General features: G+C 38.3%; 1 protein-coding gene across 14 annotated transcripts in view; it reads right to left on the bottom strand.

The window, feature by feature from the left end:
* Positions 1 to 15,600, bottom strand: part of Clasp1 (cytoplasmic linker associated protein 1) — a 245,378-nt gene that overhangs the window by 30,356 nt on the left and 199,422 nt on the right. For all 14 annotated transcript variants that reach the window (XM_005397639.2, XM_013521074.1, XM_013521075.1 and 11 more), the window contains 4 exons: positions 14,874 to 14,952; positions 13,651 to 13,794; positions 3,374 to 3,517; positions 2,723 to 2,829 (listed from right to left, as the gene is read on the bottom strand). In XM_005397639.2, the coding sequence (XP_005397696.1) occupies positions 2,723 to 2,829; positions 3,374 to 3,517; positions 13,651 to 13,794; positions 14,874 to 14,952 (474 nt within the window). The remainder of the gene's footprint in view (positions 1 to 2,722; positions 2,830 to 3,373; positions 3,518 to 13,650; positions 13,795 to 14,873; positions 14,953 to 15,600) is intronic.

Here is a 15,600-nt window from a genome sequence, read left to right as displayed (position 1 = left end):
TAAGATAATCTGTTTTCTCAATGGAAATGAACTTCAGATAATTTCTAAAATTGGCCATAACTCTGTTTCTCATTTACCTTAAAAGTATTGGGTAAAATTGGCTACAATATAAATATATACTCAACCTCCTATCCATATACTAAGTAGTACTTATTTGTTAGTTGGTAATAGGCAGTCATTTTTCTCTCACACAGAGATAATGATTAATAGGTTGTCAAGCTGACATTTTTAACTATTGTATTGATGATAAAGTGACTTTCTCATTATTGATTTTTAAAAAATATCTATCAAATTAGATTTCATTGCCATTTGGGAAAAATTCCTTATTATCACCATGATCAAGAGAACACTTGGACAAAAACAAAACAACCTTATTCATTTTGATACTCAAAATTAGTTTAAAAACAAGTCATTGGTAATCGTGTTTCTTCTTAAAAATAAAACGCTATTATTGCATGATCATGTCTCAAGAGAAATACTCAGAAAAACTGCTGAGATTGTGTATGGCAGACTCTTCATCTCTTTAGAATGTGGCAATGTCAATTCCCCAGTTGAGCATAAGAATTCGTTTCTCTCATAATTTTCCTGTTAGGAAGTATGTAGCCTATCTACTGTCAGTGATGTGAAAATGTGCGGCAGTTTTCCCCACTACTGGATAGGTTTTCTTGTGTGAAAAATCATTTTTCTTATTGAGTTAAAATTCACTAAGGTTATTCAGCCTGAATATGGACATTTTTTTAAAAGAAAGAACCTACATAATGAAATAATCTCCTAAAGAAGAATTTGTCCATAAGAAAATATGTAGGTCACACTTGGACATTTTAATACTGAAAGTAAATCTTTTCATTTCTTCTACTGATCTGTAATCCTAAGAGTAATAATTAAAATGAGGCTAATTAAGAAGGAATGGTGACCTGGAAAAATAAATTAAAATTTTTAATGATTTGGAGATCTATGAAGATTAATTTCTAGCCAGTTCTTTGATGGACAGAATCTGCTAGCAGCCCCCCGATTTTTTACCCTAGATTATTAGCACACAGAATGAAATACTTTTTGCTTATTACCTAAAAAAAATGTGCTAGCCAATGCAATAACTAAAAGATGCATGAGCTGTGTATGGAAGAATCAATTTCCCAGTTAATATTGCAGAAAATGACATATAGATAAAGGCAACAAGCTCTAGAAAATATAAGTTTTCCATAAAACTTTGTGACCAACACTGGATCCTGGTCATTTAAGACAAACCATGTATTTTAAATATAGACTCTAGCATTTTAAAAAAAAGTTGGCCAAACCCTATTCACCTGTGGGAATAGTCAGACCCAGTTTCACTGATTTTTGGTCTCAATTTCTACTTATAAGAGCCTGCTGAAGTCATGATAACACAGACCAAATCTAGACACAGAGCATCATACTTCACTATACTCATGGGGTGAGGGACATCTGTTCCTTACACAAGGCAACAGGAACAATAAAATACTACAGATATATTTTGTTTCACTAAGAGAAAAATATAAAATATAGGTTTGGTACATTCCAAAATACATCCAGGATAACTAAGGAACCTAACAGGACTTCGGCGGTAAGGAAGGAGTGAGACTCCAGATTATTTAAAAATCTAAATTTGGGCCAGGCATGGTGGCGCACGCCTGTAACCCCTGTACTTGGGAGGCTGAGGCAGGAGGATGTTTGCAAGTTCGAGACCAGCCTGATCTACAAAGTGAGCTCAAGACCAGCCTGAACTGCACACCAAGACCCTGTCTCAAAAAGACAAAAAAAAAAAAAATCTAAATTTAAAAGCACTTATGTTTTGCTGTCTTCCTGAGGAAGAGGTAAAGACTTCAAGGGAATATGGTTTTTTGGTAATATTTTCATTTCACTTAAAAAGTTTGGTGTCAGCAACCCGCAGGACAAAAATCTCCTGGTTGTCACTGTTAGTAAGTCCAAAGATCTGGAAACCTTGTAGACAAAACACAGCCTTGCGAAAATTCTGGCCTGCCCAGCCACTACTCTAGAATGGGACTGGGAGCGACTCCACTCCCAGAAGAGTCACCTGAGACAAAGCATTTTCTTCTTTTTTTGAGGTAGGGTCATGCTATGTAGCCCAGGCCACCCTTAAACTCAGCCACACTATTGCATCAGCCTCCCAAGTGCTGGGATTACAGGCGGATGCCACCATGGCTGGCTAGCATTTTCTCTTCTGAGGTTATTGTCCAGATTCTCTAAGGACAATGTTGCATGGTCCCAACAGGAGTCTGATCTAACTTAATTCTGACATTCTAAATCATAGACCTCCAGAGCAGGATTCTGTGTCAAACGTAAGATACCTGGAATGGCCAGTTGGTTGGAAAATTACTCAGGACTTGGTGCAGACTATGAAGGGTTTAGCAGATGATTTAAACAAATACCTTCAGGTTCTCCCATTCCTGGGAGAACAAATAATGAGTTCTTTCACTGGATTTTATGACAAAATGTGACTTCTCATTTCGAAACTTAGAAGATACTAGAAAGTGTTTAGAACTAGAAGAAGCACAGAGGAAACTAAGCATAAACCGCTCCACTTTATCACACAACTCAACTCTTTTGCCCAAAGTTACAGTTATAACTGGAGTGAGGACTAGAGCTCATATTCCTTATTGGTAGTATGCTGAGTCCAAAGATCTAGAAACAGGCTGCACACCGGGGAGGTTCAGTTTCTTCACTGCTGTGGAAGAGAGCTTACCTAGGAGACAGACCACCATGGGAACAGTTGGTAGGTGAGGTCAGAGGGCTAGTCCTGCTGCTGGGGTGTCGCGAGGGCGTCCGGCCAATCGTATTGCTTGGAGATCCCTGGGGGAAAGGCAGAGGAAGCCCCATTATTTAAGAGTTTTCTACAGAATACAATCTGCTCTCCCCTGGATCTTCTGTCCCACATGTAAGCAGATGGGTAGATTCCGCCCACAATGGCTTTTTACTCCTCCCTCCTCAGAATCATAAGGTCCATCTTAAGAGCATGTAAACCAAATGTGGACAACAGTCACCCAGACATTCCTAGAGCTGAATGAGTACTGTTAGCTGTGCTATAATGTCAGACATAATTGAGTATTTGCATATTTAGAGTATTGATGAACTCAATGATGAGTGAATAATGACAAAATGTTGGTAAAAATTTAACTCACTGAACAACCTAGTATACAAAAAAGGCCATATAAAAATATCAGACTCATTCATCCATGGGGACACTGTCAGGGTAAGATAGCTCCTGACTCCTGAGATACTTCCAGTCTACTAACTGGTAACACGGAAACTGGGTGGCCTATTACCTGAGTCTAAACAAGGGACACACAGAGGTCACCACCAGCACAGAGCTTGACTTGTGACCTGGAGCACTCACCACACTGGTGTTACTAGAGTTCTTGAGGTGGTTATGCAGGAGTTTGGTGGCACCATCCTGAAATGTTTTTGGCAAGGCACCAAGTAACATAGTAAATTCAGGAGTGTTCAATTCAAACAGAGAGATTAGCACAATCTGTGCTGCCTAGAAAAGAGAACCATGATTAACTCATGTGATGTACAACAGCACATTCTGGTCAAAATGTTTATGAAGGTTGTTTTAAAAGAAAACTTTTTTAGTAAGTAAAATCTGGGGAAAATACCAAGAGCCACAAATAGTCTAACTTCATTCTCAAAAATCAATCTGGCTCCATTTTAATGCTGTGGTCTTCAATTTCCACAGCACATTAATATATTCCTGTAACTTTTCCCCTTGTTGTCTGGCAGGAGGAACTTGATAGGTTGGTAAATAAAAAAACTATAAAAAGCTTAAAATTGTCGCCACTCTAAGAAGTCAGACCTGGACAGGTTTCCCAGTGCAGCCTGGAAAGCAGCTCCTACTCAAGCTCTTGAGATACCTCTTTACCTCAACCTCACTCCTCAAAACTACTTAAAAGAATTAAGAGTTTAAGTATATTCCCCAACTTTTATGGCACCCTCCTAGTTTTACACCAAAGAACCAAGAAGAGAGACTTTTGGGAAGCAAACTGGACACAGAGGGTATAAATTAAAAACTTCCCCTTCTGTTCTCTTTTCCTTACTGACACAACACACTGCAGGAGCACGTGTAAGGGCGGCAGCAGGTGGAAAAAGCAATTAGCTGCAAGGGGAGCCAAATGAGACAAGGCTCTCCAGAAGGCAATGTGCTTCCTATGGCACTGACTTAGGAGCAGGCAATCTGTGCTAAAAGGCAATGCCGGAGGAACTAATTACTGTATAATGATTTTGACTTATAAGAACTAAGCCAAAAGAAAATTTTAGTAAATACCAATTGGTATTTCTTCTTAATTTCTAAGAGTTAAGAGAAAGGTAAAGACATTAAAAAAAACTGTTTGTGTGAATACAATAATTTCTTTTTCATTTTTACTGAAAGCATAATCTATTCAGACTAATTTTTAAGATTGCAGTAATTACTAGAAATGTTTTTTTCCATGACATGGCATATTACATTAAAATGTGCTTGCTGACTATTTCTTTGGAAATAAATATCAGAAAACATCTCAATGCTTTTACAATATTAAAATCAATTCTAGGCCTAGTAGAACAAATAGTGCCTGGAGAAGGAAAAAAGAAATCCAAAGACCCAAATTGAAAAGTATCTGTACAATAATGTTCTTTAGGGAATTAAAAATGACTTTAACATTTCAAAAGTATTATATTAAGCAAAGCACTGGGCCAAAGCATGTTATTTTTTCCTTGATCTCCAAATATAGTCAGTAATAGCCTTTCTACCCAAGTTAAATCACAAGTGGCCAGCATACTTTTATCACACAGGTAAAAGCACTATCACTGATTGCACTAAAATATATTTTTCTGTTTTATTATTGAAACATTTCAAATTAATCATCTGAAGAACTCTATTTCACAACCAATTTAATGCACTATTAGCATTAACATATTTTGTATAAACATATAATAGAACATATTCCAAAAACCATGCAAAGAAACCTATGCATTTTTAAAAAATCATTAGATATTAGAAAAAAAACACATGCAGAAAAAGTTGTACTACAAGGAGAAAGAAAGGAGAAGACTAGAATTTTAGCAGGAAAAAAATCCATGTTGTCAATGTAATAAGAAAGAATATGCACTTAGGTCTGTGGGTTGATATTCAAAAATTATAAAATGTATCACTGCATTCTTAAATCATATACTTTTATGTGTACTGTTCCACTGTCTTTAAGAGACCATACTTATTGTCAGCACGATGTTACCTAATGCTGCAAACTAACCTGAGGTTTTTCATGAAGCAAATTATAAACAAATCAGTAGAATCTTTCAGGAACAGGAGCACTACAAAACAGTAGGCCTGGAAATGGTGCAAATTCATGAGTACATAATTAAATGACATACATCCCCTGGGGAGAGGAAAGTGTACTCAACTGCCTTTGCTAAAAAAAAAAAATCCCAACGTTCGATTCTTAGAAAAAAGAATCAAAACCACATGGAATTTTGAATCTGTAACTAGGTGGACAGGTGTGTGTGTGTGTGTGTGTGTGTGTGTGTGTGTGTGTGTATTTTACACATATAAATATGATTTGTTTTTACATTTTCCAAAATAGAAAGCGTAAGTAATTTTATAGAGTTTGCCAAGTTCACTCTTTAGTGTAAAGCTGCTTTCAAAGTAAAATATTCTCCTAATGAGATGCAGCTTCCAGAAATAGAAAGTTTCATTTAATTATGTTCTTAAAGGAGTTTACATTGAATCTTATAAGGAATGAGATGATTATGGTTCTAAAACATCTTATCTAAGACTGTATTAGTTAATAAGAAATCAAAAACTGGAATCTGATCAAAGAAGAAAGCTGGGTTGTACTTATTATCACCAGCATGATCTCATTAACAGAATCACTAATATGAAGCTGTTTGGAAAGATGCAGTTCAGAAAAGCCTGGGGCACATGTTATGTTCACTAATGACTCAAACAAAGAATAAACCACTGTCCTGCCTGCACCTTGTGCTGCTGTCTGCACCCAGGCAGTGCCATCAGGCAGCCAGAACTTCAGAGTGCTGCTGACTTTTTTCTAAGGAACAAAGTTAAAGGTCAAATGGCAACTGGATCACTTCAAAAGGAAATTAATTTTACCCCCAAAAGAATTTAAGAGTGGGAGAGTAGAATAAAAGGTTCTCCAAATGTCAGTGGTACTGTCTGACAAGAACTCGTAGGGCCAGCAATAGCTTTGAATATTGCAAACCTTTCAGCACAAAGAAATTCTTCCCAGCAAGCAGGATGTTTTAGCTTTGACAAATGCTTCAGTCTTGATGTTAATTAAGGAGGCAAAACAAAGAGTTTTCTAACTTACTAACCTAGTTTTACTGTTCCATTTAGAGGCTGTCATTAAAAGTGCCTCACAGAATCACCAAAGAGAAGGTATTTTGGAACCTTCAGATAGTTCTCATTTTGAATCTTTTTCACTTTTCCATGAAAATATGGTAGAAGTCTATACTCAGCATGACTCTTCCACTAGAAGGTGGACAATTGTAAAACATATCATAACACCAACACAGACACCAGGACACACTCATGCTCATACAATATTATAGAAATTCCAGGTCTTTTCAAATTCTTGCTGGTGTCTTCCCAAGGGTGACTGGTATTAATAATCCAAAGTGCAAACAGTGAGGTATGTTGTTTGAAATTAGTAGACAGTTTCCAATCTACCTGTTTACAATTTTCTTCCAAGTTTCCTTCTCCAGGCCCAGAGCAGGTAGAAGCGGACCTAGTGGGGATATCTTCACCTACTCGACTACGCTGACGCGGGGACTGGCAACAGGAGAGGGGAGGACTGGGTCAGAGAAAGCAGCGAGTGCTTAGCCAAGGCTGTCTGTTAGCTGCAAGAGTATGTGGCTTCATATATAAAATCAAAAGGTAGGAATGAAAGCTCCAGAACACTCAATCATCAGGTCCTTTACCCAATCATTAGAGCCCTCCCTGGAAGCAAGAATATTCTTGCTCTAGATGATCAGAGGCCAAGATGTGCCTTGTAAGGGACTGCAGTCATAGTTGAGATTCAAATCTTATTTAGTGATAAATCACTTAGCTTTTAGTTTAGACCACACTGCCCCTAGGTTTGAGATTTTTTACAAAGTTTTGTAGACATTTCACCTTTTTAAGGGCACTCCCTGCTCTAGCCAACAGCATCTTTTTATGTCCTAGGTTTCTTTGCCATGCCGTCATTCCCACATTTCTTAAAATAACATTTTAAGGAATTATTAAATAACTATGGAAGATTCCTGCCAAGCTACCGAAAAAGGTACCAAAATATAAGATAAGCAAACATAAAGGCATTTTGAATCCTAAAATATAAGCATACAATTAAAATTTCTATCGTTACTGAATTTCCTTTGACAGATCACATGGCTTCCATCTAAATGCCGACAAAAATCTAGTACTTCATTTGTTCCATAAGCAATGATAGTAACAAAAAAACCCCTGTGACAACAGGAGAAGCTGCAACGGCTTATTAATTCTTACTTATTTATGTTTTGATACACTGTACTGTAATCCTCCTAATACTACCTGGGGCAAGTAGTTTTATTCCTACTTTACAGATAACAAACACAAACGTGGAGATTAAATGACTTGGTCACACAACAGAGACAGAAGTTCAAAGGAGGGCAAACAGTAGAATCCACTTTCTTTCTATGGGTAATAAATCCTATTACCTTAAGTCAAACATCACACATCAAGAAAACTTGAACAGACGTCCGTATGGTTTACTCACACAACTCCCTCCCTTAAAAAAATGAATCCAAACCTGTCTCAGTCTTATAAGCATGCCTCACTGGTCACAGGTTTGTGTTTCAGTTTATAAAACATCATTTAAAAAATACAAAATACTTTTCACCTCTACAGTGTGAAACATCTCAAAGTACTGAGCTAAGAAGGTAACAAAAAATTACTAAAAATGCTTAAGTCAGTGAATCTGAGTTGTATCAACTTACATCAGTTTAAAGTGTTTCAAGAACACCTCTACAAAAGGGATCTGAAGGATGAACTGTGCTGTCTGCAAATTCAACTGTCACTTGCATAAAACTTATATTCCCAGAGATGAGTCCATATAGGTAGTTTACTGCATAGATTTCAGGCTGGTTTTCTTCTAGTATTTAGAAAATAAACAGTGTAATGATATGTTGTCTACAGGTTTGTTTGTTTGTTTGTTTGTTCTGTCTTTTTGAGACTGGGTCTCACTATGCAGTTCAGGCTGGCCTTGAGCTCACTTTGTAGCCCAGCCTGGTCTTGAACTCACAACGATCCTCCTGTCTCAGCCTCCCAAGTGTTAGCCACGATGCACAGCTACAACACTGCAGATATTATTTGCAAAAAATTAACTTCCTTTGGAGATAGGTCCATAAGGATGTACTGTATAGATTTTAGGATAAAGATTTCTAGTTAAAAGGTAACTCCACAGTATTGTTAAATACTGAAAATAAACCTCATATTACCATTAATAAATAGCCTTATAGTACTGTTCAAAATAGACATTTAACTTTAGTGCATTCATTCATCAAATTAGAATGATACTAGTTATACTTTTAGAAGTTTTAAAATATCAGATTGAAGAGCAGACTGATATAAATTACATCACAATTTCTATGTATTTTAATTGACTTAGGCCCTATATCCATTCAGACAATACTTCAAATGCCTATTATATTCTTGGTATTAGGCAGCCATATCACTTACGACAGCAACCATATTTACAAATGTCTGGTACATGCCACCTTAAAACAAGGCATTTAAGTAACTGTGAATCCACCTCCAAGAAGGACTAAAATGTAGTGCCCTAAGGTATAGTATGTGACTGAGTAATTATGAAGCAGAAGAATCTATGTTTGAATCAAATAACAAGGCTTTACCAGTCAGTCCTGACAACAGAGAACTAAACAAGTGAAAGTCTTAAATGATAAATAAAAATCTAGAGGATGCCCAGAATGCAGAGATGCATCTGCTAAGTAAGCTGAACTACACTACAATTTGCACAGAGCAGTGAAAATCCCCCTACTTAAGTAAGAGCCAAGGAATTACCAAATAACTATGGAAGATTCCTGCCACCAAAAGATACCGAAGCCCTGATAGGCACAAATGTGTATACAGTACACCCTTCATAATCCCCTCTCCTACAGTAAGCAGGATTTGTGATTATAACAGATATGCCTCTCACTGTTATGTGGCAGGAGGGGCTTTGCAGATATAGTTAAAGTCCCTAATTGGCTGACTTTGAGTTAATCAAAGGGGAGAGAGAGTATGCTGGGTGTGCCTGACTTGATCAGGAAAGGCTAAAAAGGTTGGAGACATTCAAAGTGAGACATTCTCCTGCCGATTTTTCAGTTTTCTTTTCTTTTTAAAGATGTTTTTTGCTGAATAGTGAATTCATGGCTGACAACTTTTCTCCCTTCCAGCACTTTGAATGACATCCCATTTCTTTCTGACACCCAAGGCTTCCAATGAGAAACCTGTCATTAATCTTTAGAGGATGCCTTGGGCATGGTAACTTGCTGCCCTCCAGCTGCTTTCAGAATTCTCTCTAGCTTTTAGTAGGCAGAGGCAATGTATCTAGGCATGGACTGTTCTTCCTCCCCCTCTTATGCCGAGTTGAGCTACTTAGAGATGAAGATTAATGTTTGCATCAAACTTGGGAAACCTGGCCATTATTTCTTCAAATATTCCTCCCTGCTGGCTTTGAAACGGCAAACTTCCTCGTGAGCAAACTCTATAAGCTGCAAATGGTCCTGGCTGACAGCAAGAAAGCAAGCACTTCAGGCCTGAAAGTGGGAGAAATTGAACTCAGTCAAGAATAGAGCCCCCAGTGAAATCACTGACCTCAGAACAACTTGGTTTCAGCCTGGTGAGACCCTGAGCAGAGGACATGGAGACCACATGCAGACTCCTAACCCACAGAAACTGGCAGGCCAAAATATGCGTTAGGTTTGTTGTAAGCTGTGATATAACAGAAAACTAATGTAGGAGTCAAAAAGGGGAGAAGTTTCAAGACAATAGAGGTTTTAAAATGATGGCTTCAAAATGTCATTTGAAATGAGATCTTTTCCCTCTTATTGAGTAATATTTTATTAGATTCCTACTGTGTTAATCAGCTTTGTATCAAGGTGACAGAAACACCTGTCATGACTCACAAGAATGGAAGATTTATTCTGGCTCACACTTTCTAAGTTCAGCCCACTGCCACTTGGCCGCATTGCTCTGGGCTCATGATGGCACAGTATTTCACGGTGGGAATGTCGGGGGAGGTGCCCTGTTCAATGAATGATAGCCAGGAAGTAAAGAAAGATAGAACAGGCAGGGTCCCAATATCCCATCCAAGAGCCCCTTACCCCCTTGTCCTAACTTTCTTCCCCTAGGTCTTCTCACTACCCAACAGTGCCAAGCTGGGGACCAAGTTTTTAACACATGGGCCTTTGTGGGACATTCTAGTTCCAAACTATAATAGTTTCTATGTTCCCACAGGTACTGAACTTACTGTTGAGCACAGAGGATGAGCTAAACAGTCTCCTGACACTCAGCTTCTCAAAACTTTCTGCTTTAGGCACACTAGTCTACTTACTGCTCCCAGACAATCTTTCAACATGGAGTACTGCTCCTCTCCTTCATCACTTTTGCAAATCTCATCCTTTTCATGATGTAGGATACATTTTACTCTCTGGGAAGCTTCCCATGTTCAAGTCAGTGTGCAGTGAGTACACTAGGCAAGTGTCCAGTCAGCCAGCCTGAAGGAGGACTATCGGGGTAACTAGGAAGCATATAACTCTAGGTATGGGGTAGGGAGGTGTGGAAGGTACCAGGAACAGTGGGGCCAGACTATACCCTGAAGATATGAGAGCTAGGTTGTGCAGCAAGAAAGTTCATTGCAACCAGGCCAAAATTACACCTACAGTTTTATATTTTGAGGTTCAATCCTAGATTAATAGTTTAAAACAACAGACTTTTACTCTGTGCACTAAAAAATCAGCCAAGATGGAGGGAACCTCAATTAGAAACAGTACAAGGATCAGGCTCAACCATGGAAGTGGAGTCTAGGCATCTAATGTGATTTTAGGTGCAGCTAGGACTGAGAACTACTGAGCTAGAGCTTCACAAATTCCTCTGAAGTTCAGGACTACTGTACCAGAACCTGGGGTTGAAAAGTTAAGAAGCTTGCACAACTGGAAGGGGGAGCGGTAAGGGGAAGCATCGGGAGCAAGGTGCCAGTGGAGACAAACTTTGTGAATAACACCACAGAATCTAAAGTAACTGAACATACGTTTTGTAGATCTCAACAGTGAATTAACCATGTGATCTCCGGCAATAAATTTAATTTCCTCATCATATTTGGCTTCAGTTAGTATTAAAGCAAGCTGAGTTTTTTGGTATCTCCAACTAAACAGCTCAAGGAAAGAAAGTCCTGTGATATCGTTAGCGAAGTCGGAACGCTAAGTCCTAGTTCAAATTTTCTCATGTGTATGTCCTCAGAAAGTGGGCAGTATGATCAAAAGTGAAAATTGGGATCAAACAGGTCCCAATGATGGTAATGTGGGATCTAAAACACACTTCAGTCCATGGGAGCAAATACCTGAGTAAAATTTCATTACAAAAGCACAGACATAGACACATAGGTGCTGCTATGATTTGAGTATCCTCCAACCACCCACCATGATTAAAGGTTTGGTCTCCACACTGGCATGATTTGGGGGTGGCAGACATTTAAGAGATGGGCCACGTGGAGGTCCTTAGGTCACTGAGGCATGCTTTGGAAGGGACTATGGGATGCTACTCTCTCAATGACTTCCTGTTTTGTGGTTTAAGCTCTTCCACACATGTGCCTGCACGATGACGTGAGGCAGAGGAGAGAGATAGCCTGTGTTGCTCCTCCAAAACGTGAGCTAAATAAACTCCCTCTTCATAAACAGCCTGTGAAAGGCATTTCATTACAGGATGGAAAGCTGAGTATGACATACATTTTGCTTGCACATGTCTACACCTAAATACAGAAACTAGTGACTTAAATTTTAATTAAACCTTTTGGGTTTTTTTTTGGTTCATCCTGTGATTTTGAAAATTATAACAGGTTCATGTATTTCTGACTTTTAAACCAAACAAAATCATCTAATTACTTCCCCTTATATCTCCCCAAAACTGGCTTATTGGTGGAAAGTTCCCAATGGAATTTCTTTTGCTAATTGCTCAGATACTTTATGAAAGGATCATGGATCAAAACTATTAGTTTATATTAAAATAATAACTTTAAGTGATTTAAAAAGATTTGCCCTTGTTCCTTTGACATTGGACAACATTTATTACTATGCAACATAAGTGAGAATTAAATGGATCCTTCCAGAAAAATCTTTTGACCATTTGGTTCTCCTCTTTGAATGCTGAGTAGGGCTAGGAGGCACACAGCCACCACAGAAAGAGAGAAGAGCGGGAAGAGAGACAAAGGAAGCGGGCAGAGAGGGAGCCCAGCATTTATTTGCACTTGGAACTGCATCAGCTTTGCTAACTAGTGCCTGGGATCACCTTTCCTTTGTCCTTGCCCAGACTCAGATTTTCGAACTGCCCCAAGGCCAAACAACTGGGGATGGCTCCGGAAATACTACAGTACAGGAGAAAACAATGCCAAGCTCCTGATTATACTCATATAACCAACACTGAGTACTTCTGGTCTGAAGGCAGAACTGAGAAATCTGGCTTTGAAAGTATAAAAGGCAAAGTAAAAATCAACTACAGCTACATGAGAAATCCAAGTGTAGGCTGTTACACTGACAGGAAGAGAATGAGAATAATGGCCCCAGAGACCCGGTAACTCCTGCCAGTGGTAGGCCTCTAGTGTGTCAGGGACGGATTAAACATTTTACATGTATTAATTAAAACTCGTAACATTTCTGTGAAGCAGACTATTACCCAACAACAGAAGTAACAGGTTATACTCCATTGTGTTAAGTGCCTCTCATTATTCCATTTTTGAAGAAAGCAGCAAGTATTTTCCTTGAGCCAATAAAATAACTATAAAAATAATCCCTTGGGGAGCTGGGGATTTAGCTCAGTGGCACAGCGCCTGCCTGGCAAGTGCAAGGTCATGAGTTTGATTCCGGGAACCAGAAAAAAAATAATAATAATAATAATAATGCCTTGGTATCTGGTACCTCAAAAATCTGAATTCTACTCCAACCAAATTCTACTTTCCAAATCAAAGAATGTTCTAAGTACGGCACACAATTAGTACTTCTGCTCTTCATAAAGTCAAGAATCTGTTATAGCTTATCAAACTTTTCAAATACTTTTTACAATCAGGCATCCTATATCCAGCTAGCCTCAGATGCAATTCCATCCTCAAATCACATGTTATAAACTAATGTAGCATTCTCGTAATAGACACTAAACTACTGGTGCTTTCATATTACAAAATCTGTAAGAGAAATGTCCAAGAAAATTGGACCTATCAGGTTTTCATTCTAAGATTAGAAATAGGCAGAGAAGGAAAGAGAAGGATTAATGCCAACAGCAAAGCTTGGTTTCTACAGAAAAATAAATGGCTAGGGTGTTCTGCAAGTTTTTAAGTGAATTTTTAAAAAACATATGCTTAGGAATAGTCCATAAGTATGCTTTAGTTCTCTTGGACATACCTTTCTCACGTCTGAACTCTTTGGTTCTGTTGTCCATGTTATGATTCTAGAAACAGCAAGCCTTGTCTCACTTGAGTTTACAAAATCAGTTGGATCCATCTGCCTGGCCAAAGACTCGATGTACTTCAGAATTGCAACTTTGACCTGAAAGACCCAATAGTTATAAACATTAAATACACTTGATAAGTCTTTGAATAGAATTCTGCCTCTTTTTTTTTTTAAAAGACAGTCTCACTGGGTTGCCTAAGCTGACCTCAAGCTTATAATCTTCCTACCCCAGCCTCCCAAGAAAGAGGACTGCAAGCATGCTTTCCAGAATGAACAGAATATTTAACTGGTGACTAGAGAAAAGTAAACATCACTGTGGGGAAAAACTCCTGTTTTCGATTTATGTTTCCACACAGAGCAACACTGTACATCTCATCTAAGCTGCAAGGTCCTCGTGGGGAGGGTGGTCCGAATAATACAGAGGAGACAGGTCCAACTGTCACTCTGTTAACCCATATTCTAAGCTGCCTCCCACCAGGTAGCATTGTCAATAATCACAGTTGTGTTCTACCGCAACTTCTCCAACTTTTCAATTGGTTTTGATCCCAGGAGAGGAGGATTACAATTTATTAGGTGCATCTGTAACCCCAACAGAAGTTAATGATCAAAGAACAGACAATGAGCAGGGACCCTGTTATTGTAAGTATGATCTCCACCTTAGAAAATGTTAAAATTAAAGAAATATTTCAATAAGATAACAATCTCAACATATCAGATTGTCTTTCTAATTTAAATACTGTGCAAAAGACAAGCAATGTTCAAAAACTGGTGAAGAGAGAGAATAATTGAAGATCTTATTCACTGCTGTCAGGAATATAGTATGGTAAAACCATTTTTGTAAATTTCTTTTTTTTTTTTTTTTACACTGGTACCAGGAACCAAACTCACGACCTAGCGCTTGCCAGGCAGGCGCTGTGCCACTGAGCTAAATCCCTAGCCCCCCATTTTGTAAATTTCTTAAAAAGTTACACACACGTCTACCCAGTGAACCAGTAATTCTTCTCTTTAGGCACTAAGAGAAATGGGAATATGTCCACAAAGAGCAAGACAGGAAAGCTTAATTCCTAATTAGCTTAATTCCTAATAGTTAAACATTAGTCATGTATTTTTAAAAGGTAAATTTCAAGCAACTTTCAGTTGGAGGAGTTGAATTACAATGACAAATATCTACTGACCTTTAGGTTTGGAGTCTGAGTTTGATCCACAATAAATCTCATCAAAATATTAAATTGTTGATCGAATGGGAAAGAGTCCCTAGATTGCACGAAAAAGAGAAGTGCTTGCTTTAAATAAATCTATTACAAAAAAGAATGTAAAATTATATAATAAAAACATACTGTTGCAGATTAATATAGGGAAAGCCTGCTCAGTTTTTAAAAGTCATTTTCATTTTTAATAAATACTATATACATACATAGTTATGTAGACAATTTAGAAAAACGTCTCCCAAAACACATACTAAAGTTACTTTGAGTAGCTACCTTAAAAATAAAGATTAAGCAGTAATCTTAAGAAAACAAGGCCGAGATTCCTCTTGGGCTTCTCCCCGCAGCTACTTTTGTCACTACTCCATACATAAAATACTTCTGATTCTATTACTTTTACCTCCCCACTGGGCTTACTTATAGCTGACTCCATGTAAGCTGACTGTATGGCCTCCTTGTCCTGGTTACTGTGCACGATTCGCTTTTGTATAGTCACTGCGGAAGAATGCCCATGTCATATCCACAATGGGAAATTCTCCACCCAGCTACAGCTCATACATAGAAGCCTGGGTCAGCGAGTCTCTTCTCTTGCTACATTTCTTGTCTATGACTGATCCCCCTTCTCACAGTCACTGCACATCTCTGACTCAATCAAGTGTTCCTGAGGGTCTCCTTACCAAAGAAAGTCAGTGCTTTC

The sequence above is a fragment of the Chinchilla lanigera genome, unplaced genomic scaffold (assembly GCF_000276665.1).
Source record: "Chinchilla lanigera isolate Chin_1 unplaced genomic scaffold, ChiLan1.0 scaffold00058, whole genome shotgun sequence".
Classification (NCBI taxonomy): domain Eukaryota; kingdom Metazoa; phylum Chordata; class Mammalia; order Rodentia; family Chinchillidae; genus Chinchilla; species Chinchilla lanigera.
The sequence above is the reverse complement of the archived record's forward strand: the minus strand, read 5'-3'. Positions and strand labels throughout refer to the sequence as shown.